At 44.0% G+C, this 25,063-nt stretch overlaps 1 protein-coding gene across 1 annotated transcript in view; it reads right to left on the bottom strand.

Annotated features, from left to right (window-relative positions):
- Nucleotides 1-25,063, bottom strand: part of LOC138568643 (hydroperoxide isomerase ALOXE3-like) — a 185,342-nt gene that overhangs the window by 92,549 nt on the left and 67,730 nt on the right. Inside the window, exon 4 of the mRNA XM_069646448.1 lies at nucleotides 12,747-12,869. Coding sequence (XP_069502549.1) covers nucleotides 12,747-12,869 — 123 coding nt within the window. The remainder of the gene's footprint in view (nucleotides 1-12,746; nucleotides 12,870-25,063) is intronic.

The following is a 25,063-nucleotide window of genomic DNA, read 5'->3' as shown; positions in this document are numbered from 1 at the left end:
ATATGTGTTTTGGGGGGGTTTGGCGTTGGGTAGGGGTTGTGGGGGGTTTCCCCCCACATATATGGTACAATTGACCTTCACAATTCGGTCAATTGTGAAAAGGTCAATTGTCATTCGAGCAGTTGTAAAACGATCAATTCGTATACAACCATTCAAGACATTGCTGAAGCACTGCCAACACATTTGGTAAATTGTCAAACCACCTTTTGGATAAGAGCCATGTTTATCAAAGTAAGTGTGGGTAGGCCTACCAACAGGTTAGACAGCCCAATTTAACACCAAAACCTTCAATGGCTCTTGGAATCTCAATCAGTTTCCAAACACCACTTCCGGGGGTGCGGGGGTCAAATCTGGCCAACCTTAGTGTCCTTAGCTGTAAGGTTCCTGGGACAATCAGGGGTCTCAAGGTCTGAGTCACTGCCCCATTACATTTTTCACAACCAAGTTTGGATGTCTCTACACCATCTCTAACGTGATTAATTTCTGAGGTTGGCAAAAAGATTTAGGCAGAATCTCAAAAAATCTGCTCTAAAGTGGATTGGGGATTTTGTCAAATAAGTAGGCATTGTGGATCTGTTTGTCAACAAAGCGGAAATCCTGGATTTTCTCATTATAGCGATAGTTCTAATCCAGTCCATTCTTTTCATGAATTCTTTCGCCTTTACTGGAGCGTGAAGCATAATTTCTTCTGACAATTCTGCCTCAGCTATATTAAGAGACCTCTTTCAAGTTGTTAAACTAGTGGTTACGTAGTACCCCAAGCGCCACTGAGACATCTTCACACTAAGGGGGAGGGGGTGCAGGAGTAATCAGAATTGACCTATATAGTGAGATCCATTTCCATTTTAAAGAGAGCCCTTAATGATCAAGCCCAGCTCATACCTCAGGCTCACTATAGGCACACAATTGGGCAGGCTCAACACTCCGGCACAATTTGTCCTCCAGTCTATATCACGAGATTGTGAATTAGTATTGAAACTATAGCAGAGCCAGTATTATCTCGTTAATATAATATTTGATGAGTGGTGTAATGGAAAATGTGCAATATTTAGAATTCCTTTAATTTAAGACACAGATTGGAGGATTACATCCAAACTGGTTGTGACCAGCCCCTTAGTTGGTAAGACTCCAACCACAGATCCTAGGTAGGTGATCTTTCACTATTGAGATTTTTTGGTTATCCAAGCGCCAATTGAAGGACTTTTTAGTGGGCGTTTAAAGATAAAACGTTGATTTGTCAGGGTTAGTCTTCAGGCCATTCAGCTCTGCGTATTTCTGAAAGGCAGTGAGCAACCTCAGTAGGCCAAAGCACAATATCATCGGCGTAGGCTAGCCAGCTAATATTACTATCCAATTTTGGGCTGGCCAATGCAAATATCCATTTCACTAAAATCAGCTAAATAAAGACTAAACAGAGAGGGGGGCTATTAAACATCTTTCCCAAACTCCTAGTTATAGCAATGGATTTAGAGAGGATCCCAGTATTCTTATGCAGTTCAATCAAAATGGGCAGCAAGTTTTCTGGCAAACCCCACTCTCAACCTCCCCCAAAGGCGGTTTCCGATTGATGGTATCGAATGACTGGGACAGGTCTATCAATGCCCAAACAAGGGTTGCCTGCCCTTGGAGAAACATTTGCTGCTCACAGCATTCAGGACAAGGCCATTTAAAGATGTCGACATGCCTCTGAAAGTCTGTTTGAGGTTCTGAAATGATACCCTGCGATTTTGCCCACATGTCTAAATCCCTCCAGAGCTAACCCAGCAAAGATTTTCCCATCGGCATCCAGTAGGGAAATCCGGCAGTCATTTGAGGGACCCAAAAGGTCTCCCCTCTTGAAAGTAAGAAAGTATAACCATCCTTTTCCATGAGCTATAATTCCCTTAAATAGGGCAGCCAGGACCCGGGCCCAAGTGTCAGGATCTGACTTAATCCCATTACTAAAGCCATTTGGCCCAGGCGATCTACATGTTGAAACTTTCAATATCAGTTTATTTCCTCTTGCAAGAACTTCAAGGACCACATTAAGTAATTTTTGATGTTTAGTTCAACTAAGGGGACACTATTTTACAGCCCAGAGAAGCGCTCAACCCACACTTGTTCCTGGATGATTCCATCCGGAGCAGTGTTTGTCGGCTTGTCAAAAGACCCAATAGACCAGAAATTACAAGTGGTTTTCCCCCCCAATGACCCCCAACATGACTACCCCACCCCCTCCACGCTCTTCTAGTTGTGCTTGCTGGGTCCGATGAGATCTGGACCAATTTCTATAGGCATTTTTCAGGGTTTTGACTTCCCTGCCATAATCCTGTAGGTCCTTTACCCCAATCTTAAGCTTTCTTATTGATTTTCTCATTTCCTTCCAAGTTTGAACATCGAAATGGTGGGGATGTTTGATGGGACGTGGCACAAAGGTCACATCAGGGCGATTAATGACCCAAAGGAACTCCACGAAGGAGCTTGGCGGGGCCATCTTCTGCACCTCTCCTTCTGACAGGATATATACCCGCCCCAAAGGATTGGTCAAGCCCCGGCCATTATGTGGAGACTACCCCCCCCTCCCATTATTAATGATCAGTTTTTCAGTGGTCCTCACATACATTCCAGTAGCAGCCCCCCCCCCCCCCCCCATCGCAATGAACCATTTTACCACCTGTCGATTTTAATGTAATCTAAGTTAAGTGGTCTTGTATAGCTACCCGGTTTGCCACTACTGGTAGCCTTGCTGCACTCCAAAGACATGTAATAAGCATAGTGAGAGACGGAAGGCCTCTGACCTGTAGAGACCATGTCCATTAGCTTGAGTGAAATCAATGAGTGGGACAAGGTTGCCACAAATGTGGCAAACTCAATAGGGATGATGCCCATTGACAACTGATCCTATTAATAGTGCCTCAGAAAGGATGGCAGGGGGGTGCTCCAGGTTTTTCTATCAATGGGCAATTGATCAGTTTAATCAAACATGTTACACAGCACCCTGAAATTCTGCCCAATACAACTGAAGGGTCCCCCCGGGCAAGCCAATATGCAAAATTTCAAGCATCAAGATACATACAGGATGTGGGGTGGGGGGGGGAACGTCATGAAATATGGAACAGAGCCACTGGATCCTTTTTTCGGCAGACAGGAAGAGGTCAAGGAATACATCTTGTGCAGTCTATATGGTGAGAGATACCCAAGGCTTATTGTATCCGCTTCTTTCTTCAGCTGAACGCAGTGAGTTTATGTGGCAGGCTTTTCCATGATCTGGTCTTAGAGAAAGCCATTTGCTTATTGAGGTCCCATCCCCAGCTCATCATTTTTGGAAGTTTGTTTTTGGTTACTTCAGCACTGAGAGACTTCTAAATCAACTATACCAGCAGGGACGAAGAGCCTCTGTTGATGCGTTCTTGAAATGGGCGAGTGTTCTCTCGGCCCCTCTCAAACTCGAGACGGGAAAGCCAATGCCTAATCTGAACATGAGTGAATGGGTTAAGGTTCCATTAGACTACTTTGATTGCCTCAAAGTCTTGTGAAACACCTTCAGAATATAGTGAGCTCACTGGAATTCCCACTTCCCGCCACCTTCCAAAAGAGCAACGGGGGGGGGGGCAGGGGTTGGGGGTCATTTGAGTAACTGGTTTTAAAATAATTTGGATATAATTGGGAGGTTACATTATAAAACCCAAATGTCTTTCTAGGATGGTGTCAAGTCAAGGGATAGGCACCCTCGTAGTTGCAATTGGATTCTTTACCCACCTAGAAAAGGATCTGAGAAGTGAATGTTAAAACTAGCTCTAATTCTTCGGAATAGCTATCCTGCTTTGCAGCATGGCTTTCAGTTGGAACGAGACAGCATATGAGGCGGTCAGGAGACACCAGTCCCAAAGGTTTTTTGCTGACGGAGGATGCCCATAGGGAGGGTAGAAGGGAGAGTACCCTGGATACCCATGGAAGAGCAAGGCAATCTTTGACATTGCCAAATCTGTGCCTATTCTGACTGAAACCCACCTGGTCAGGGTTAGCTAGAGCTGGCATAATGTGGCCTATTCAAGAAGGCCAGCATTTTATAGAATGTTTTTACATCTTGATGTAATTGGGTGGGGGTGGGGGGGTCATTTCCTCTGAGGATAGAAATTTCTGCCTGAAATGGATAACACTACCCAACATGAACAAATTGGGGATGCCAGCTCTTTGAAAAATATCCAAGTGACCCCATTAGGATCTAGGGCGTAGCGGTTGCTCCCGATTCGTAAGATTCAATGTCTTTGTCTGAGGAGTGCTTCAGATAATGTAATCCTGAACCGGGTGACTTGTTGGCTCATTTAAATAGAGCCTGGCGTAACAAGAGAAAAAGTGGAAAGCAAGGGGTTTATGAGCTTCTCTGTAGTACTGCATGGTGCCTTTCTGGTATGTCTGGCTTCATTTGATCGTAAAAACCTGGGCTAGTAGCCTTTCAGATTCTTTATCTTTACCAAAAGATGTTTCAGAATATGGGGTGCTTCCCTGTTCAGTCAATCAGGAGGGGAAACCAATTGGCTTCTAATTTCCGTGGCCTTGCATAGAGTCTTAGCAGAGCCGGATTGCATCACTTTTCAGCTAGCTTGTTAATAGTGAGTGTTTTACACTTTAAGAAAAGTTACGTGGTCAATATATCGCCATAGCAACCATATTACTGGTGTCAAACATGAGGATTAGACTTTCTGGTGCTGATGGTGAAGAATTATTACTGAGCGGTCTCAATTATACAGCCTCTCTACAGAGAATTGTCACACCTCCAGTGAAATGGTGAGGTGTCCTTGGACCTCCAATGAGAGTGACTTGACAATGACCCCCAATTGTCAAGGGTCCAACGTTCATTTGAGAGATGTTCTTTAGAACATACTGGGAGACAAAAGAATCAATATCAAGCCTAGTATAGAAGCCATGTGGGGCAGAATACAACGTGCATTTGCAATTGTGGCCTTATAAATGTCTCCCATTGTAAGTCAGTTCCAAGTCTGTAGTGTGTTCAGGCAGGGCTTCTGAACATTTCCTGCTATACAGGGCCAGTCAGTGACGTGTTGAAAGATTTATTGGGATAGCATTAAAGTTCCCTTAACACCAATTCGCTTCTCATGAACGTTATGATGCACAGTAAAATATTAGCATATTGGAAAGACAAGCTCCCATTGAGGGCGTGTATAGACACAATCAGGATTACAATCTGTTTGATAAAGCCCCTCACCCAACCATCTGCCCTGCAATGCGTGAAAGGGTCAACGGGAACCTGCAGGGGAAACCTGTGTACCAGGATGACCAGCGCTATAGACCTGGAAGAGTGAGGGGGCTGGGGGGGAGGGGTTGTAACAGTTGAAGTGAGAATATTCTGTCGAAGAGCCTCGGCTTGTTCCGCTTTAAAAAGTGGGTCTCTTACAAAAGCACGAGGTCAGAGCCCAACTGATTCAAATGAGAAAGTATGAGGTCCCTCCTCTTGGGGGTGTCGACACTCTTGATATGAAGGGTAACAAACGTAACCTTCAGTATGATAAGTCAATTTGTTCTGTATCAGGGAGGGAGTGAAATTCCTCCCAGTCTACAAGTCAGAGGGTAGGCCGTGATCTGGAACATCAGCGAAATAGAGGGTGGAATGGAGGCTAGCTGCAAGGGTACGTTGACTTTTGAAATAAAAAAGGAGCATAAATAAAAAGCTATGCCATTACCAAACAACCAGTCATCGCTGAATATAAACTTGAACACCACACATTGGGTCTGAAAAGAATGATACACTCAGCGCCTTGTGCTCGCAGACAATTCTATGGGGCTCATTACTAGTTTGGTGGTATCTCAGCGTGAATACCAACGAGATACCAAACAGTATTACAGTTACCACCACTTGGTCTGGCAGTATTACCTCCCACAGAAATACTGCCAAATTACAAGTGGCGGTTTAAATCCCCATTTTATGGAATCCATAGTACTCCAATGGGGATTTTTGGTGGCACACCGTGAAATTAATGGGTGAGAATACCATCGATTTTTGGAGGTACAGTGGAGGACCTACATCTGCACCCCACTCGTAGTGGGCCCATTAGGTCTCTTTTCCCATAGAGCTGCTGGGTCAATGTGTACGAGCACGGGCAGCAATACAATATGGTGATCTCAGCAAGTTCAAGATTATCATTCACATGGCCAACATGCCATCATTTTTCATGTCGGGTTGTTTAACGCTGTCTGCATAACTCTGCCCTTCACCTTTTCTATCGTCTTTTGCCTAGGTTCTCATCTCCTTCATATCATGACTTCTCGTCAATCACTCAGCAGTTTATATCAAGATTCCATTGCCAGTAAGGTATTAGATGAAGGTCTGCCTCCACTTAGTGTGCCATTTGGACTGCATGCTCCCACCAGTTCTGGCTGCATACTTTAGTCCACTTCCCCATCTCAGTGCAGTCGACAGGTGTTGTCCAGTCCTTTTACACTTCCAACCCACTGCCTTACTGAAAGTAAGGTATGCTTACTGTGGTGTATGCTAAGCAAACACTCCTTCCAAATTACTTTGCTATAGGTCAGTATATAGGCCTCTTTGATATGGTTTTCCTTGTGGGTCCTGGCAGTGTCATTTGCGATTGACCTTCAAGACTCATCAGGGAGATTAAATGCGTCACTGAATGCTGCCTCGGAAGCTGAACCAGGATGAAGAGAAAAGCTTTAAGGTGACAGGCATTAGTCCTCAGGTGTGCGAGCTGTGCGCAGTTCTGTAGAGGCAATTTTGGATTCATCAAATGTTGGAGATAGTTCATAAGAGGAGGCCGTTTACACCTGTACGTTACAGCGGTATGTGTGGGTGTGCAGTTCTGCTGTGGCGGAGAAGCGTTCGATGTTTGTAAAGTTTGGTCCCCACCTTTGGAATCTCATGAGCAGCACTGAATATCTTGTTCCTAGAAGGCTTGTCAGGTGGTTCTGACACTGCAAACTTCTAACAAACCACCCCTGAATACAACCTGGGGTGGATTCAAATCCACATCCTTCAAAAATCCCCTTTCTTCACTCCATCCCTCCGATTACTCCATCCGTTTGAAAAGAAGCTGGGCATTTGAAACAGCCCGGGAGCAAACTGGGGACCATCGGAATACATATAGCGCCAATGAAACTTAACCATTCCAAATGCTCTAGGGACCGATTGTTATCTCCTCACCTGACTGAAGACTGGACTAATGACCCATGTTTGTTCAATACTCCTGATCGGTTGATGGTTTCACTATTTCATCTTACAGTTCCACACCTGTACTGGTCCCACCTAGGAGACTCAGCGACACTAAGGCACATCATAGACCGGGGGAAGCGCAGGATGATAGTCATGTGTTTTGGTCTCCCCTTATGTAGGTATTAAGGTGGAGATCAAGATACATTCTACAATGTTGGAATCACTGCTGTTCAGATGTGAAAATATGAAGGTTCATACTAATCCGAAGTAATTTTGTTTAATTAGTGACTCAGATTGGCTGAGGCTAGGGAAGTCGCTATGGTGGATAAGGGCGCTGGGCTAGAATCTACATTGGATGTTGAAGGGGCAGAATTCAGGAAAGCAGATTGGAAAACAAAAATACTCCAATCTGACAAAGCTCTTGCCTAGTGCTGGTGTTGAAGCTGACAAGTCTCGGTTACCTGCCTTAAGCCAAGTGGAACGTAGGTCTCCCACTCCTGTAATTAGGGAGTTTGTATAGGGGTGGAAATCACCAATTGGGATCATTCGGTTATCAACAATGTAACAATCCCAGAAGAATCAAGTGGGTAATATAGCTACATGCAAGAACAAAAAGGCAAGAAGTGTAAACTTCAACAAACCTGAAGATAAAGCTGGTTAAATAGACCAAACTAATAGACCCAGTCAGTAGTACAATAAGCAATTCTCCAGAATGTTGACTTTCAAAGCGGTTTTGCAGGAGACTACTGCTAAAACTCCAATAGTTACACTGGGTGCTATGAGAGTTGAACGTTCCACAAGGGAGGCTCCTCCTGTTATTGTTCTTGAAGCATTACCATAGTGGCAGAGAAGACCCAAGTTTCCTATGGTAGTCAAACGGCTCATCCACCCATAGTGGCGAAACTCACTCCCACAGCCCCAAAGCTGACGTTTCAAGCCGATGAAATGTGTTTGAAAGTTGATACCCCTAAATAGGGAAAAGCAGAGCCAATCGTGACTCAATGCTGCCGATAATGCTTGGGTCCCCATTGGTCCCTTTGAACTCTGCCATGAATAATTGCATCCTGAAAGTAGTACTAACGACAATACTTGGCATACGGGGGGAGGGGTGTAGAGTGAGGACAACAAATCACCAACCAGTTAGTTGGCCAGACTTCGAACAGATCATTATCTATAGTCAAAGTCTCGACAGTTATAGTGTCGAAATACAACAGTTTCGACTCAAAAGCATCCACATTCTTTTCAAATGCATGTTTTTTATTTTTGGGGGGTGGGAGCCCACCTCAATCCCCTGTTTTTTGGTGAAAAATCACTATTTTTACTATACGAAACCCCAAAATAAATTACATAAAAAATATTTTGTTTTGAAAGTATTGTATTTCGAAACTATCTATTCAAAACTTTGACTGGACACCATTAGCTCAACACAAAGAACCTGGTTAATGAGGGTTGTTTCTCTGGATGGATTTTTGTCCCAACTTTCAGGCACCCAAACGTGCTATCCAGGGTTGCCTGTTAACTCTGGTTAGGGCATGTAAAGAAAAGTTGACTGCGCAAATGTTTGGTGTGTTGGCAAACCATGTAAAAATGACTGCAGCATGTTCCGAGTCTCTTGATTCTACAGGTGTATTGGCATGCAGGAATTAGCGATTTGTGAGTTTGTTCGGCGACATTTTGCTGTGTGCCAACAATTGGAACGACAAGTACTTGGGAGGCCAGAGTATATTTTCTGGAGACTTAAATGCAGTATGTATAAATATGGATTGCTCACATGGTTTGATCCCAACTCAGGAGTGCAGACTGCGAAGCAGCATCATGAATGGCGCTGGTTAAAGGGTCTTGGTGGGTTAGGACTTTCTTTACTGAATGGCAACATTCCTAGTAATAGTAGATGGTCAAATGGAGAAGACTTTTCAACAAAAGACTATTTTTACAGATAAACAGCTCTTTGACAAATGCAAACCCCTTAAGATTGAATCGTCAGATTATTTAACCATACGACATTAAACACATTTTTAAAATAAATAGTCCTCACGCAGAGTTTGATTTCTTTCCTTCTCATTTATCCACCTGTATCAATGAAGCCTACACTCAGTGGTTGTGGAGGTGTGTAGCCTCTTCAATAAAGCCACGGATTGGGATGCAGAGTCCTTGCATCCTTGCTGATCCACCAGCAAACAAAAAGTAGCAAAGCCTAGAGGGTATCCTTGCTGTTGAAATATAAGAAATTGTTTTGTAGGCGTGACCTATTGAAGTTGGAATCCCCAGTGGTAGTGGAGCTGCCCCTTCCTGGTTTCATCAGCAGCATTACATATTTCTCTCCTCTTGGTTAGGTTTAATGGAAGGATGATCCACAGTGGTTGGTTTTGTACCCTCTGAGAATAGTTCAACCCTGAAAACAGGTACCAGGTAAGGACGTTGGGTGCAAAGCCCTTCTGCCGAAATAAGACGCGATGGGTGAAAACAAGCTGTATGGCAGGAAGCTCCATCTCTAGCAAAATAAAATGTTAAGAGCATAAATATGTAGGTTTCAAAGTGGGGCTCCCTGGATTCTAATGTTCCAAAGTAGGGCTGGGCGATATATCGATATATTTTAAACATCGATATAGGAGTGCGTGTATACACACAGATTACATATACTATCTTTTTCTATTTACAATTTGCATTTACACAGCGGTGTGTGTTCTCAAACAGGAAGTGGAAACCAGTAACAGTGTTTGAGAAAGCTCACATGTAGTTGGTGGCTTGAGCAGTCAACCCACAAACAATATTGAGTAATATATTGTATATATCGAAATATAGCCCAAACATATTGAGACATGACTTTTGGTCCCCCTATCCCAGCCCTATTGCAACGTAATCTTTTTTCACCCTTCTCCAGATGATAGGCTTACCAGATTGCAGTGGTTGCGTGCAAGCTCCTCCTTGGCGTCAAGCTCTCCAACTCAAAGCTACAGTGCCATGATATTGTTGTCCAAATCACCCAGAGTTACTGTAATTCAGTCCCGTTTGTCAAAAGCAGTGAGTGGGAACGGTCGGGAGCTGTGTTCCACTACTTTTATTTTTTACTGTGAACAGCTCCACTACTTTTTGCAACCATTTTCACCATTTGGGAATTGTTTGTGAAGTTAAAAAACACACTTTACCACCGGATATCAGTTACAGCCAACTAAAATCAATGTCAACTCAATTGGCTGTCAACCAGCATGACGGCAACCCTTGGAATATGTGTTGCATGTTGGTCCCTTCCTTCTTACTCTGTCAGTTCCTCTACTTTTTCCAATACACATCTATCACTACACAAAAGACATCATTAAAGCCTGCTTTCTTGGTCACGAGTTGTCATGTGGTGCATATGGGGGCTCTGAGGCCGAGATTTTAATGGTCCAGAGGGTTTAATTTCTTCCAAGCTTACTTTAGGAAGCAAAAATGATTTGCTAGTCTGTTTATGCTTCTGCTCTGGAGCAGAGGTATCCATTTCTCCCATTTACTGAGAGAAGACCTAGAGTTGCAGTGGTCTTGCAAAGGTGTCATGTATAGCCAACAAGGGAGCCCCGAGTGCCTGCTGCCGAGGTGCGGCACATTCTTGCTGACATAGCTTTAAATGTGATATGTAACAAGCACCTACTCATTTGTATGCGGTGGAGTCAGATAGCCAGGAGAACTGATGTTAGTGATGTAGCACCACTTCGGAAGACTGCTCCACTGCAGCTTGCACAATGAAGAGGAGAGATGTGCCGCTAGAGCGAAGGCCATCTGCAGGGTGAGGCGGATGGACCCTTGTGAACATGTGCCTGAGGCGGCTGGGTGGGAAGCAAGAATAGTCTGCCCAGACCCAGGCGCTGATGCAGAAGAAATCGTGATTAGCTGTACCATGGTCCAGTCAATGTCAAGCAGGTTTGTTGAAAATCAGCAGCATTGTAGGTATGGCTGAAAGGCACAGATAAGCGAGGACACCTATAGGTAATGACACCTGCAAAGCAGCTCAAGTGATAAAGGGTTAGATTTTGCATGATACTGCAGATTGAGACCTGCTTCAGAATGCATCCACTCCCGTTGCCCCTGCCTGGAGAAGCAGAAATTAGTTGTTGGTCCTAGGGGCCGAGGTGGTGTGATGGAGCTCACTCACCTTGTGAAAGCATGGGCTGAACAGGGATCCCAGGCACTTTCTGCTAGCTTGCTCCTCTTGCTTGTCAAGTCTTGCAGCAAAGATGAACGGTGGGTGTCATCTTGGGATCAGGTGCCTGCAGCCCAAGGGGAAGCACTTTCAGGACACTCGGGCCAATCAACGCCTCAAATGTCAGATTGATATAGCTTTGAACGTTTGATGCCGATGTGTCATTTACAAATTGCCAGGGTGTTAGACACCCGTAAACTAGGGCTTTGGCAGAAATCTTGCAGCCATGGAGGTAAGGACAGATGTCTAGTCAAAACCACGCAGACACGCCTCCTCATGGATTACACTTTTGATCAAGAAAAGGGTCCCTGGACCACACGGTCTGGCTGATCATGGCATTGTACTCCCTTTAGGGGGAAGCACTTGGAGCATGCATCTCCCAGACAGCTTAAGAATGTTACTGCTCATATCAGGCTCGGGTTCCTCACTAGTCTCTCATTCTTATAGCACCAAGACAGAAATCCTCCTAGTGTTGGATTAGGTCATCCATGTGCTGAAGGTTGAATGCAATTAGGTTCCATTTGTCAACGTCTGTGCCCTGGTTCGTGCTCTGTGTGGATTTGGGGGTGGGTGGGGGGGGGGGGTAAATTGCTCACCTGGTTGGCTTGCACATGGCCACTCTTGCCCCCAAAAGGTTGCTCTACATATGGGCTGCTAAACTGGTAACAGGTTCTAGGAAATATAAGGCCTATGCAGCTCCCCGGACCTACAACTGTATACATTGAAAATGTGTATGTCCGACTAAATTGAGCAATGCATCAGGGTTATCAATATCACCTTACTGTGAGGACCGTGGCCTTTGCAACCATGAGGTGGTACGGCTGGTGGAGCCTAGGTGTAGAAAAAACAGCCAAAACCAAGCTTCCCTCCGGTGTACACCCATGGAACAATCTTCTTTCTGTATGAGAGCCATTTGTTTATATTTTCATTGGTATACAAAAACATGGGCTGGGAAGGCCAAGCAGTAGTCCGCCTGCTCTACTTGTTGCCGTAGTCAATTTTAGTCACACATCCAGTGTTGACTTTAGTCATGTCTTCAGCTCAATTCTTAATTTTAAATGTATTGTACATTATACTCCATGTCTGCGTTATATTTTTAACATATGCAAGTGTAGGTTTTAACTGGTTATGTGGCCATCTGATGCACATGTGCTTGGTTTGCACCTGTAGAAGAAAGAATAAATAACATTTCAGCACGCTTGCTGCATTCTTCATCAGTTGGTTGGGTAATAAACAGGACATCCTAAAGTACAAGATTTTCAGTTTCATAAACTGAAGAAAGGTCTTGACCAATGTATCCACACAGATTTCAAAATGGTGGCCTTTCTAACCGTTAGCAGCCTGCTCCTTAAAGTGGAAATTAAGAGATTGGGGAAGAATTAATACAGGCTCTGAATAACTTACGAAACTTTCTGGTTGATGGCAAAGTGGACTGTTTTCGTGATGGAGTACTTGGCGTCTTTGTTCAGCTCATCGTTGTTGGCCACATCCAGGCACTTGGGAAAGCTGTGGTGGTAGACTTTCCACCTGGCACAGGAGAGGAAAAGAGACAAAAGGTCAATAATTGACTCAAATAAAAATGGAAATATAGGAAAATCATTGAATCATTGTTAGAGGTTCAATAAAATACTACTACGCATAAATCTACATTTGATACCATTCAATCACAGGTTTTTTTAAGCTACATCAGAACAATTAGTAAATGTTCATAGGACCAAATGCATCCTAAGGCAGTAGCTGGTTACTGTTTGTTATTCACCCGTCTGGTATCCATCGTCTGACAGGCCGATAACCAATCTTCAGCTTTTGGAGCAAGACCATTCCCACTATTGTTATTTCTAGCTTGAGTGTGCAGAATAATGCGGTTCTTAATTTCCTGCCAGTGCAGACATCAATACCTCCAGAGATTATCCTTTAAACGCTGAAATGTACCCTACCCCCCTCCACTTCTGCCCCCCGGTCCCCCATTTTCTATGCACTCCCTTTAGCAGCCCTAGGATTCCAAACTATCAGTGGTCGAAGGGAGCGGTGCTCCTCTACTTTTTAATTGCCTTTTACAGCTCCTATACTTTTATAGGATAAAGAAAGCATTCCGGAATGGTTTCGTTTTAAAATAAAGTGTAGGAAGAAGTTGAAACTTGCACTTTCAGTGCACTGAACGTTCCCCTTAAACAGCAGGTGCAAGTGCATGTGTGTATTGTGTGGGAGTGGACATGATGGGGTTTGTGGGGAGTGGGTGCAGGCCAGCAGGGAAAAGTTCCACTACTTCTTTTCGTACACTTCGACCACTGCAAACTATATATTTATGCTATCAGTAGATCACCCAAACATTAAGAGTTGTCGTAGAATCAGTGTTCAAACCTTACCCTGGTTTTGGACAGGTCATTTTGAATGGGTCAAGCAAAAATAGTATATACAGCTCTGTTTCAGGATCATCTTAAAGACTGAGGCAGGAGGATTCTAGAGCAGTTGAAGCAATATGCTTTAGTTAAGGGAGAGTTAGAACACAAAAATGGGAATTAGTTGAGGAATATGTAGAAAATGCACTAGGGAAAGCTTTCCAGTGGCAACACTGCATGACATTAGAACACGCGATTCCTTTAGAGTTTGAGAATAACATTCCAGAATTGTTTGGAGCGTTATATGAATGTTGCCTAGGACCAAGTCAGTCAAAGCCATGTTCGATTTAAGCATTTTTACTTGGGAATGTTACAAGTACCAACTTGAATATAAACCAACAAAATAGTCAAGATAGTTGGAATTGGGTCCTTTCCTCTGATGAGGGTCAGAAATGCGAGATACACAGGTATTGTTTTTGCAAAGTTTTCATTTAATAAATGCAAAGGGGTGAGATAAATACCTATCTTTCCCTACCCAAACAATGGTGTCCCTACCTAGCAAACTAAATTAAAAAAGGAGGCCCTAGCGTCCAAAACGTCTGGACCTCATACTAATACATAAGCACTATTTGTCTGTCTTCAATTCAACACCAGTGTCATAATATTTTGACGAGTACTCCTTGTGACCAGGGTAAATGGAGGAACACTCATGGAAAAGTTCTGATTCAACAAAGTTCTATTCAGTTCAACACAAGTTCATTTCCTCCAAATAGGACCTTTCCTTGGATAAAGTAAAATGTCTCTTCATAAACACTTGTTCCAAAAAGCAAAGCACTTATTGTCTGGTCTACGACAATATCCTTTTTGTTAAGGAAAATAGCTCTCGCAGCACAGTTCAAATACAAAGCAATTGATATCTTCCACTATATCCTTCTTGATAAGGCCATAGTCTCACAAAACAAAAGTTCGTAAACCAATTAAATTTCTCTTCAGGTAGCATATCACACTTTCTTTCAACTGAATACTCAGGATAGCATATCAATAGCTTCTTGGAAAGCAGCTTCTCGAAACGATACTAGTGACAAGTATGTACGCAGAGAACAGTTATCCGTCGCTAGTTTATGCAGTAACTATTCATAAATCGTAAGGTCTAATCATATATCAAGCATTGATGATATTGGCAGCAAAGGCTTTAAAGAATGCATGAGTTAAGTAGCACTGTCACGGCTACGTCCACTGGAAGGATTGGATCTAGTGAATTTTGATGCAACTGCAGTCAGTGCAGACATTCATTGCATCAAGAGTACAATAGACTACGTGCACTGTACACACCCCATCTGAAAATGTACCCTATTCCTCATAAACCGAAAGGTTTGAAAAGAAGGCTCAATCAGAAGTTGTAAATGATTTGGCAACAGTACCAAAGAAATTGAAAGCAACTCGCACAACCCCCAAAAGCACATACAAAAGGAGTCAAAAAGACAAACCATACCCAACTCCACCCTCAAAAACAAAATGCCCCTGCAAAGAAACTAGGTACCTATCTATCAAAGTGCTCAAACACAGAAGTACCTGGCCTATTCAAATTTGCCAATACAACAGGTGGTAATTGCTATGCAAACGTAACAATGAATGTTCCAAATGCCAGCAATTGTGGAAAATATTTAAATTGTGCAGACCAGTGCAGTACGTAATCCTGACACCATTGACAGGGTCTCAGGAATAAGGCAAGAATTGACAAAATTCACTTTAAACCGACAAGAAGATCCACAGGAATTTCTAATGTACTTAAGAAAGGAAAAAAAAAATCAGATGAAATCTTTCACATTTCCTACATTTGGAAACATACATGCACTGTGCAACCATGCCATTCAGGACCAAGTCCCCAATGAATGCTTGGTGTATGTATCAATACATAACCGACTCCATTCCATGTTGTGTGGGTCGTGCAATTCTGTGTTACGCTCACCATGTCTCCGCTGGGATGTCAGGCGTAGCTGGGAGAACTGTCTTCAGGACTGCTTTACTTGGTAGCTTAGAGGGGTATAGTCTGCTCCTAGGATGGGAAAGCGAGGTTAACTGTGGGCTACCAGTACGTGTGTTGGCCCACACATCACTCCCTTGCCGCTTTACCCCTTCCCGGGGTACTGAATTCTTCCCTTGAATGCCCTCAACTGGTGATTCTGTTTGGTGAGCCATCTGTCCTGCTTATTCATGCAGGGGTGCTGTTGCACCAAGTTACACCACTGGTCCTCTTGCCCAGTCCGGCTGCAGCTTAGACTCGCCTGCCCTGTCTTGCCACAGCAAACCTTTCCTGGTCTTCTGCTTCTCTCGACTTTCTGCTTGCTCTGTCTTCCCTTCTGCTTTCTTGCTTGCACTAAACATTTAGCATTGTACTTGATTTTAGCATTAGTTTTGCGTGTTGTCCATTCACACGTGTTTTTCCCCCTTCTCCGCAGGTGCCGAGGTGAGCTGGTGTCCACGGGGCAGAATGCGCAGACCTACTCTGACATGGATGAGGCTAGGCAGAGAGATGGAATGCCGAGCATCGCCTGCAGGAGTCACCTGGTGAGCGTGGCTGTGCAGGGGTTTGAAGTTTAGAGTGCGCGTGAGTCTTTGATTCCGTTCTGACCTGTTGTCCTTCTTGCTTTTTCTTCCAGGTGCCAGATAGCTGTAGTTCTGAAGATTGATGACGCGGCATCCACTGAAGTTCCACGTCGGCGTCCGTTAGCAGGTAAGTGTTCCAATTGTGTTCATTGTCTTCTTTCTTGAAGCTGAAGCTCTGGTGTAGCTGAAGTCAAGTTAGGTCCCGATGCTGCGAAGAGCAGATAGCTGGTTACGGAGTCTTGCTGCTTGGAAGCAGTGCAACGCAAAGCATGGATTTCAGCAGGGGTGGAGCTTAAATACTCGGTCCCACCCTGCCACTCCCAAAAGACTAGCCTGCATGCAGGCAGCAACAGTGACTCAACCTACCATCTTGGAAATAGGGACGAGCATTTCCTGTTTCCTATGAGCCTTGTGCCAAAGGTGCCAGGACCGAGTCCAGTAACTCCTTTTGGGGCACCACAATATCTGTTTAGAGTGGGGCTCAGGGAATGTTTGAAGGATACTACTACAAAGGAAAGGATACTACTACAAAGGATAGAGGTTCATGGATGTCGCCGGTACATTGTATAGAAAGGGCTTTGTCTGGTACGGATGGAGTTATAAGCATACTCAGCTATCCATAACATGTACTTCCAGGTATCTTCTGTTTGGTGCAGCATTCACCTCAGGTATTGCTCAAGTGTCTGTCTTTTGTTTGGCGGTTGTCTGGAGATGGTGGCTTGTGGATAGCCGGATATCGATTTGTACAAGTTTACAACTCTTTCCAGAATTTTGAAACGATTTGCTGCCACGGTCAGATATCTCGATCGATGGGAATCGGTGTAGATGGAAAATTTGTTCCAGGAATACCTTTGCCTAGGAGATGGCAGTTGGGAGGCCTTTCAGAGGAATGAAGTGGGCCATCTTAGAGAACAAGTCTACCATGACCAGAATGGTGTTGAAGCCTCGACAGGGGGAAATGTGGGGGGGGAAAATCAGTGATGAAATAGAGGGATAGTGTGAGTCAGGGTGTTGGAGGAAATTCTAGAGGACGTAGCAGACCTGCAGGCTTTGTTTGGGATTTGTTCTGTGCACAGAGTTGATACAAACTGGAATACCTCCTTCTGGCAGGTCGGCCACCAGTAGCTTCTCTTGATCTTGCCTAGTGTTTTGGTCACTCCCGGGTGTCCTTCAATTAATGAGTCATGATAACTTGCAATGACCTGGTTCTGTAAATCCTTATTCGGAATATAAAGGTGGCCTTGGTAATATGGTAAACTGTTGGTAACCGTGTGTCTTTTCCCCTTTAAAAGCCACGCCTGTTGTGCCTCTGTTCATGTGACGTTGTACTTCGTCTTAAGTTATCCAGGTGTGAAGTTACTGCAAGTGCCCCCATAATTCTCTCTTCTGGGGTGATAGCCACCGGATCCGGTGTTGCGTACGCATCTTCTCCTTCACCCATAGAGGACAGAGCGTCAGCCTTGCCAATAAGTACCACCAGGCAGTAGGTAATCACGTAGTCATGTTTGGCAAAAAAAAAAAAAAAAAAGCCCTCCGGAGCAAACTGCACCATTGCCGTCTTTACGTATTGCAGGGTACGATGGTCCGTGATCACAGTGACCATATGCCGGGCCCCTAGGAGGTAGTGCCTCCAAGCCTTGAATGCTGCCTTAATTGCCAGAAGTTCTTTATCTGTAATGGCGTAGTTCAATTCTGGGGCTGAGAATTTATGCAACCAGAATGCTAGAGGATGCAGTTGACCAGTGTTTGGGTTTTTTGCGAAAGGACTGCTCTCATAGCTATGTTGGAGGCATTCGTCTCAACCACGTATGGGCGATCAGGCCGGGGATGTTGTAAAATCGGGGCTGAAGTAAACTGCCGTTTCAGGTCCTGAAAAGCTCCTTCTGCCGACCACTGAAAGTGCTTGTGCTTTTGTAGCAAGTGATCATCCAATCAGTGAGAATCTTGGAATGAACCGGCGATAAAAGTTTGCAAACTTAAGTACTCTGCACTCCCTTTACGGACGATGGTGAAGGCCAATTGAGGATGGCGTCTACCTTTCGTGTGTCCATACGGATGGCCTGTGGTGCGAGGATGAAGCCTAGGAACAACTTCCGTTACATGGAAGGCGCATTTCTCCAACTTGGCATATAGATGTTGCCAAAATTTCTCAACAGCCTGGACATGGCTGACATGATCTTCCTTGGTAGCCGAATATATCAGGATGTCATCAATGTAGACGAGTGCACATACATCAAGTGAAACGCCGCAGGGGCATTACAAATCCCAAAGGGCATAACCTGGTACTCCTACAAGCCATATTTAGTACTAAAGGTGGTTTTCCATTAGTCGCCCTTTTTAACTCGAACCAGGTGGTAGGCCCCTCTAAGATCAAGTGGTGTAAATCTGGGCGTCCTTAACTTGGTCCAGGAGTTCTGGGATGAGGTGCAAAGGGTAACGTTTTTAACCGTTCCGATTCAGAAAACGATAATCAATACATGTCCTCAGATCCCCTCCTTAGGAACGAAGAAAAGGGTTGATGCTGAAGGTGACTGACGGGCGGATGAAGCTGGTTGCTAGGTATTGTCGAGAGGTTTTCAGGTGGAGATTTTCCTATTCAGTGAGTGCATAGATCAGACTACATGTAATCTGGGCTCCTGGTATAAGGTCTGACAGTTATCGGGCCTGTGCGGAGGCATTGTATTTGCCTGGTCCTTCCGGTAAACATCCTGGTAATCCGTGTATTCGGATGGCAGCATGCCAATTAGGCCAGCACCCTTCTCTTTTGGAAGAGTTTCATTTGTCCTCCTACGAACCGGCACAATGTTTCGAGAAGGTTAAGACCCTTTCACGCCAATCGATTTGAGGGTTGTGAGCCTCCAGCCAGGGCATCCCCAGAATCATCTGGCATTGAAGCGTGAAGGTCAAAGATTTCTTACAATCGCCGTCCTGACAAAGCAGAGTTACTTCTGTACATTGTCCAGAAGATAGCTGGCTGCCATCGACGACTGACATGTTGTGTTATCTTTTTTCAAAGGGGAAGGCTCATCTTGGTCTATATAGTTCCCAATTGCTCCACAATCTATGTATGCTTCCAAGACATGCATTCTAAACGGTTGTTTGTGGCTGATTCAGATCACTGGTATAACTAGGTGCGAGGTCTGAAGGTTCCTTCTCAATGCTCGGCAAGCGGATACGCTTGCTGGGCGTTGGGGTTTTCCGAATCAGGCTCAACATCCCCTTTATCCATGGCTCCCACAGTCTTCCTTGGTGGTTTTACTGGACACTCAGGAAATTACCCGACTTCCCACAGTACAGGCATAATTGCTGCTGTCTTTTTTCCCTCTCTGCCTTGGTTAGTGGGCTCTGTAAGCCTCTGATCTGCATGGGTTCAGGATGGCTCTCGGGTTGCTGGTACTGAGTTTCTCTTGACCGGACATACACGGTGTGCCCCTAGGACCAGGCAGGATCACACTTGCGATCCTGTAGCCTGTTGTCAAGTACCCAAGCCAAAACATCCTTTAGCTCTCCCTGCACCCCTCTACAAAAGTGTGGTTCTTTTTTCTTCAGGCCAGTTGGATTCGGCCACCAACCTGTTAAGATGGCTATATATGTCAAAAGGTCCTGGCTGCCCTGTCGGAGTGACAATAGTTTTTTGTCCAGGGCCTGGCCTGTGGTGTGCCGTGCAAATAGCTTTGAGTTAGTGTTGAAACCCCCTGAAGTCAGAGCATCAGCTAGTCGGTTTACCAATGGGATGGACCAGTCTGCGGCACTTCCAACCAAATATGAGAGCACAAATGCGACCTTTGATTGCCCCTGGCCTACATAGAAGTGCAAGCGGCACTGATTCATGAAAATTGCTCATTTGTTGGGGTTGCCCGAGAAACATTCAGGTGGGGCCAAGGGAAAAGCACCAGGCAAGATGACCTGTACTGGGGCGGGATGTGATGTCGCAGAGGAGGAGTTGGTCCAGGCAGCGGGGCTTGACTGGCTTGTGTCTGTAGTAATGGTCTTGCTAGGTCATCGGTACAATCCTGATTCACAATCAATTCCCTTCTTAGGGCATTGGTTTCTTGTCGGGCCACGTGTACCTCCGCTCGTAACTCCCAGTAACTGGGCTAATTGGTCAGTGTCCAAGGTTTCCATGATGCCCAGGCAGAGGTTCGGAGGAGGCTTTGTGTTCCGTTACGCTCACCTGGTCTCGGCAGGGACGTTGGCCATTGCTGGGAGAACGGTTTGCAGGACTGCTGGACTTCGGGGTTATAGTCTGCTCTAGGTCTGCTCCTAGGATGGGAAAGTGAGGTTCACTGGGCTACCAGTACGTGTGTCTGCCTATATCCCCCTCCCTTGCTGCTCTCAGTTCCCGAGGTACTGAATTCTTCCCTTGAATGCTCCTCACCTAGTGATTGCGTTTGGTGAGCTATCCATCCTGCTTATTCATGCAGGGGCGCTGTTGCAGGGCGACCAAGTTACGCCACCAGTCCTCTTGCCCAGTCCAGCTAAGACTCGCCTGCCCAGTCTTGCCAAGGCAAACCTTTCCGGTCTGTGGTCTGTCCTTTTCTTGAATTTTCCTGTTTGCTCTGTCTTCCCTTCTACTTTCTTGCTTTTGCTAAATGTTTAGCATTGTCCTTATTAGTTTTGTGTGTTGTCCATTCACTCACATGTTTTTCCATTTCTCTGCAGGTGCTGAGGTGAGCTTGTGTCCGTGGGGCAGAATGTGCAGACCTACTCTGACCAGGATGAGCTAGGCGGAGAGATGGAGTGTTGAGCACCGCCTGCAGGGGTCACCCGGTAAGTGTGGCTGCGCGGGGGTTTGAAGTTTAGAGTGTGCATGAGTCCATTTGATTCCGTTCTGACCTGTGGCTTTCTTTTTCTCCAGGTGCTGTGTAGCTGCAGTTCTAAAGATTGATGACACAACCTCCACTGAACTTCCACGTCAGCGTCTGGTAGCACGTAAGTGTTCTAATCAGGTTTATTTTGTCCTTCTTGCAGCTGGGGTGTAGCTGAGTCATTAGGTCCTGATGCTGCGAAGAGCAGATAGTGGTTCACGGTGAGCGTCTTGCTGCTTGGGAGCAGTGTAACGCAAAGCATGCATTTCAGCAGGGGTGGAGCTTAAATACTTAGCCACACCCTGCCACTCCCAAACTGCGAGCATGCAGGCAGGCAGAAACAGTGACTCAACAACCCACCATCTTGGAAATAGGTACGAGCACATTCCGTTTCCTATGAGCCTGGTGCCAAAGCCACCAGGACTGAGTCCAGTTAAATCCTTTAAGATCTGTTTAGGGTGTGGCACAGGGAATGTTTAAAGGCTCCTACTACAATATGGCGCACGGGTGCCTTTGAGCACCGAATTGTGACATTCTGATATTCGTTCGACGCTACATAATGCTCCCAAGATACAATGCAGATGGAACCAAAATAAAACTGCAAACTTACTGCCTTCACACACGGACAGGTATCACTTGGCAAGAAAACCTTAACAGTAGCCATAATGTACCATACAGGCGACTGAACCAATGGAAGCCACTATACTGCATACATTCGAAAGCAATGTCATGGTAGGAATGCAATGATACTTCCCATTAGTCCAAAGCAGAGATTACCTGTAAATCTTGCAAATGCCTACTTAATATTCTTGTAGCCAAAATGTACTCATTGATGTACAAACCTACTATACCTTACTCCCCAGCACCAACCAGTACCTTCGTAAGTGGACAAAAAAAGGTTTCCTTCCACACTGTCGACCTAAAGCAACTTGGCATACTGCAAGCATTGACGAAGTGTGTTGGACATTTCTATCCCCAATGAACACTCACAGCTACTGTGATTTGTGTGTATGTGCACGTATTGTTTGTGTATTTTCCACAGGATCCGTGGAAAGGAAAGTGCCAAGTATGTGAATTCAAAACTATCCTCAGTAACCACCACGTATGCAGTCACCAGCTCTTCAGGAATAGTCATACAACTCCAAGACATATGGACCCACCATCACGTAACTCCATAATGGTACACTACCACTTCAGAATGTACAACAGTATGTTGAGGTGTGCCAGATCACGGTGGCGCTTGGGCCCGTCAGTTTGAGAGGATAGAACTATTGCAATTAACTAGCAGCTGCAGGGAAGTGGAACTTGTATAGGCACCTCTACCTATATGACAGACAACAAAACCAGCGAAGGCTGAGTTCCACTAGTAATTTGCGCTGCTAGTTTCAAAATTAGAATAGTATAATGACAAGTCAAAGTCCAACAAAATTAGAGTCACACGAACAGATGTCAAATATATCTTGTATTCAATTGGTTTCAATTTGCCAGAGTAATTTGCAGACACGTGTTTTGACCACCTGCGGTTTTTCTCAAGGCAAAAATCTGGAATTTCATACACAATCCATGTGAACCTGGAACATGTATCACAATTGGGTCACGGGCACTTGGTAATGTATTATTTTTGCATTACTTTTGCATTGTACCTTGAATGTGTATATTGTTGTCTCATGTATCCTTCTCTTCGAATCCATATGGATGTAAATGTGACAATTCAAGTTTTGTATCTTTGTCTTAATGATCATGACCCATGATTTGTTTGTGAGTTATATGGTTTTTTTACCATGGTTGTGTATGAAATTCCAGATTTTTGCCTTGAGAAATACCGCAGATGGTCAAAACACAAGTCTGCAAATTACTCTGGCAAATGAAAACCAATTGAATACAAGATCTATTTGACATCTATTCGTGTGACTCTAATTTTGTTGGACTTTGACTTGTCATTATACTATTAGTTACATTCTAACACTTCAGAATGTAAACAGATGTCCAAGCAGCAACAGGAATGCACAACCTTCTAAACGTACCAAATGGTACACTGTAAATAGTTAGAATACGTCACCTGGTATCCAACTGCAACCAGAATACGACAATGTTATTTGCAGCATTCAAACAACCCAACTCAATCTTCAACAACTACTGTGCTACAAACAGTAACACTTCGAAAGTATGAGCAGTTACAGTATGCCAATAGGTACACAACTATCAGATTTCTGCACTAGCACAGTGCCACAATGCTTGCAAACCACCAACAGCAACCAAAAGCATAAAGAAACCGTGGTACAAAAAGGTAGCAGGTAAACATTTACAATATACCACACCACCCATCCTACCAACAAGTATAGGCCACAAATTGTAAACCCTTACATTTCCTCCTACTTCAAGAGTACACTTTAAAAAGTGCTGCAAGCACTCCAAATGTGACTATCATTCATTGTGCACCATAGTAGCATATACATTTGGAAGGTTTTTTAATGTAGCATGGATCCCCCCCCACGGACCCAATGATTATGCAAAGGAACACAGGAACTGTGCTCATTTTTTTTTTTATTATTGAATATAGTTGAAATTATATCAACTTTTTCAATTTAAACATTTAGAAAATTCTTAAACATAAAATCCAAATTAAACAGCCAAAAACTATATCAATTCATATTATACAATCATCATTCTAGGTTCAAGGCCTGTAAAAAATTAATTGTTGCAATTCTTATACTCATACATTCAGTAGCAGCCAAGGCGACCCATCTATTTTTTGGGTCGAGTTGTGCAAAGTATGCAAAATGGTTAACAAAGTGCAATTTTCTTAGTGTACTAAGTGCAGGGCATTCCAGTATTAAGTGTTGAAGGGTTTCCACAATCATAACATTTTTACAGAACCGGCACCAGTTATGATCAGAAGCAATTTGTTTCCTTCTTGTTTTGACCTCACCGGTAGGCCAGATGTTAAACCTTAACCGAAGAATCGAAGATCTTAGAGCAGCAGATGGTGCTAAAAGCAAATAAGATGCAATGTTTTTATAGCGTTTTGGACCAAAAATTGTAGGATCAAAGTCTTTATAAGTTAGACACAAAGTTCTAGTGTCGATCCAGTCCGTCATATACACCTTCTTCTTTGCCAGCTCTGGATGAGCAATAAGCAGTTTTAGTGAAATGTCAGCATGTACCATGATTGTTAAAATTTTCATAGTCCAGTGTTTTGGAAACATTTCTGTAGAATTAATCAGGTAACTTGAAATAGTAGATAATGTAGAGTCACCATAAGTAGACAGTAGACATTTACGAAATAGGGCACATAAGCGCCAGTTGTATAGTGCACTTAGAGAAATTAATCCCAATTCATATCTTATTAACACACCTGGAATACATTGAGGTACATTTAAGATTGTACGCCAAAACTTGGCTTCTAATAAATTCAAAAACCTTAAAGGGACAATTAGTGTTTCCATACCATAAAGAATGGTTGCTACAACATTCTGATCCCAATAAGTAATGGCAGCTTTGATGGAAAATTTACCATATTTAGAAATGATTACTCGTGTCTGACAAATTGCTGTAATTAGCTTCTGCTTAATTTTATTTAAGTGTGAGTCTATCGTTGGGGTACCATCAAAAATCAGGCCCAGATAAATATAATTTGGTACCGTTTAAGGATATTCCGTCAATCTGCCAGTTCATTAGATGTTTACGTGCGCCTTTAGGAACATATTTGTGTTTTACTCGTGTTTACTATAAGTTCATTTTCTTTAAAATAGGAGCATAAAGCTAACGAGATTGTGTAAACCACTTGGGGTTTTTTATACCAATACCAGATCATCTGCATACCACATTGCACAGATTTTTACATTGTTCAATTTAGGAGCGTCAGCGATTACTTTGTGAAAGATATCCTGTACATCATTAATAAAAAAGTTAAATAAGGCAGCCGCCAAAATGCATCCCTGTTTCAGCCCTCTAAACGTTAAAATAG

This window comes from Ambystoma mexicanum, chromosome 1p (assembly GCF_040938575.1).
Source record: "Ambystoma mexicanum isolate Mex_15411 chromosome 1p, UKY_AmexF1_1, whole genome shotgun sequence".
Taxonomy (NCBI): domain Eukaryota; kingdom Metazoa; phylum Chordata; class Amphibia; order Caudata; family Ambystomatidae; genus Ambystoma; species Ambystoma mexicanum.
Note: the sequence above shows the minus strand (reverse complement) of the source record. Positions and strands in the feature narration are given on the sequence as shown.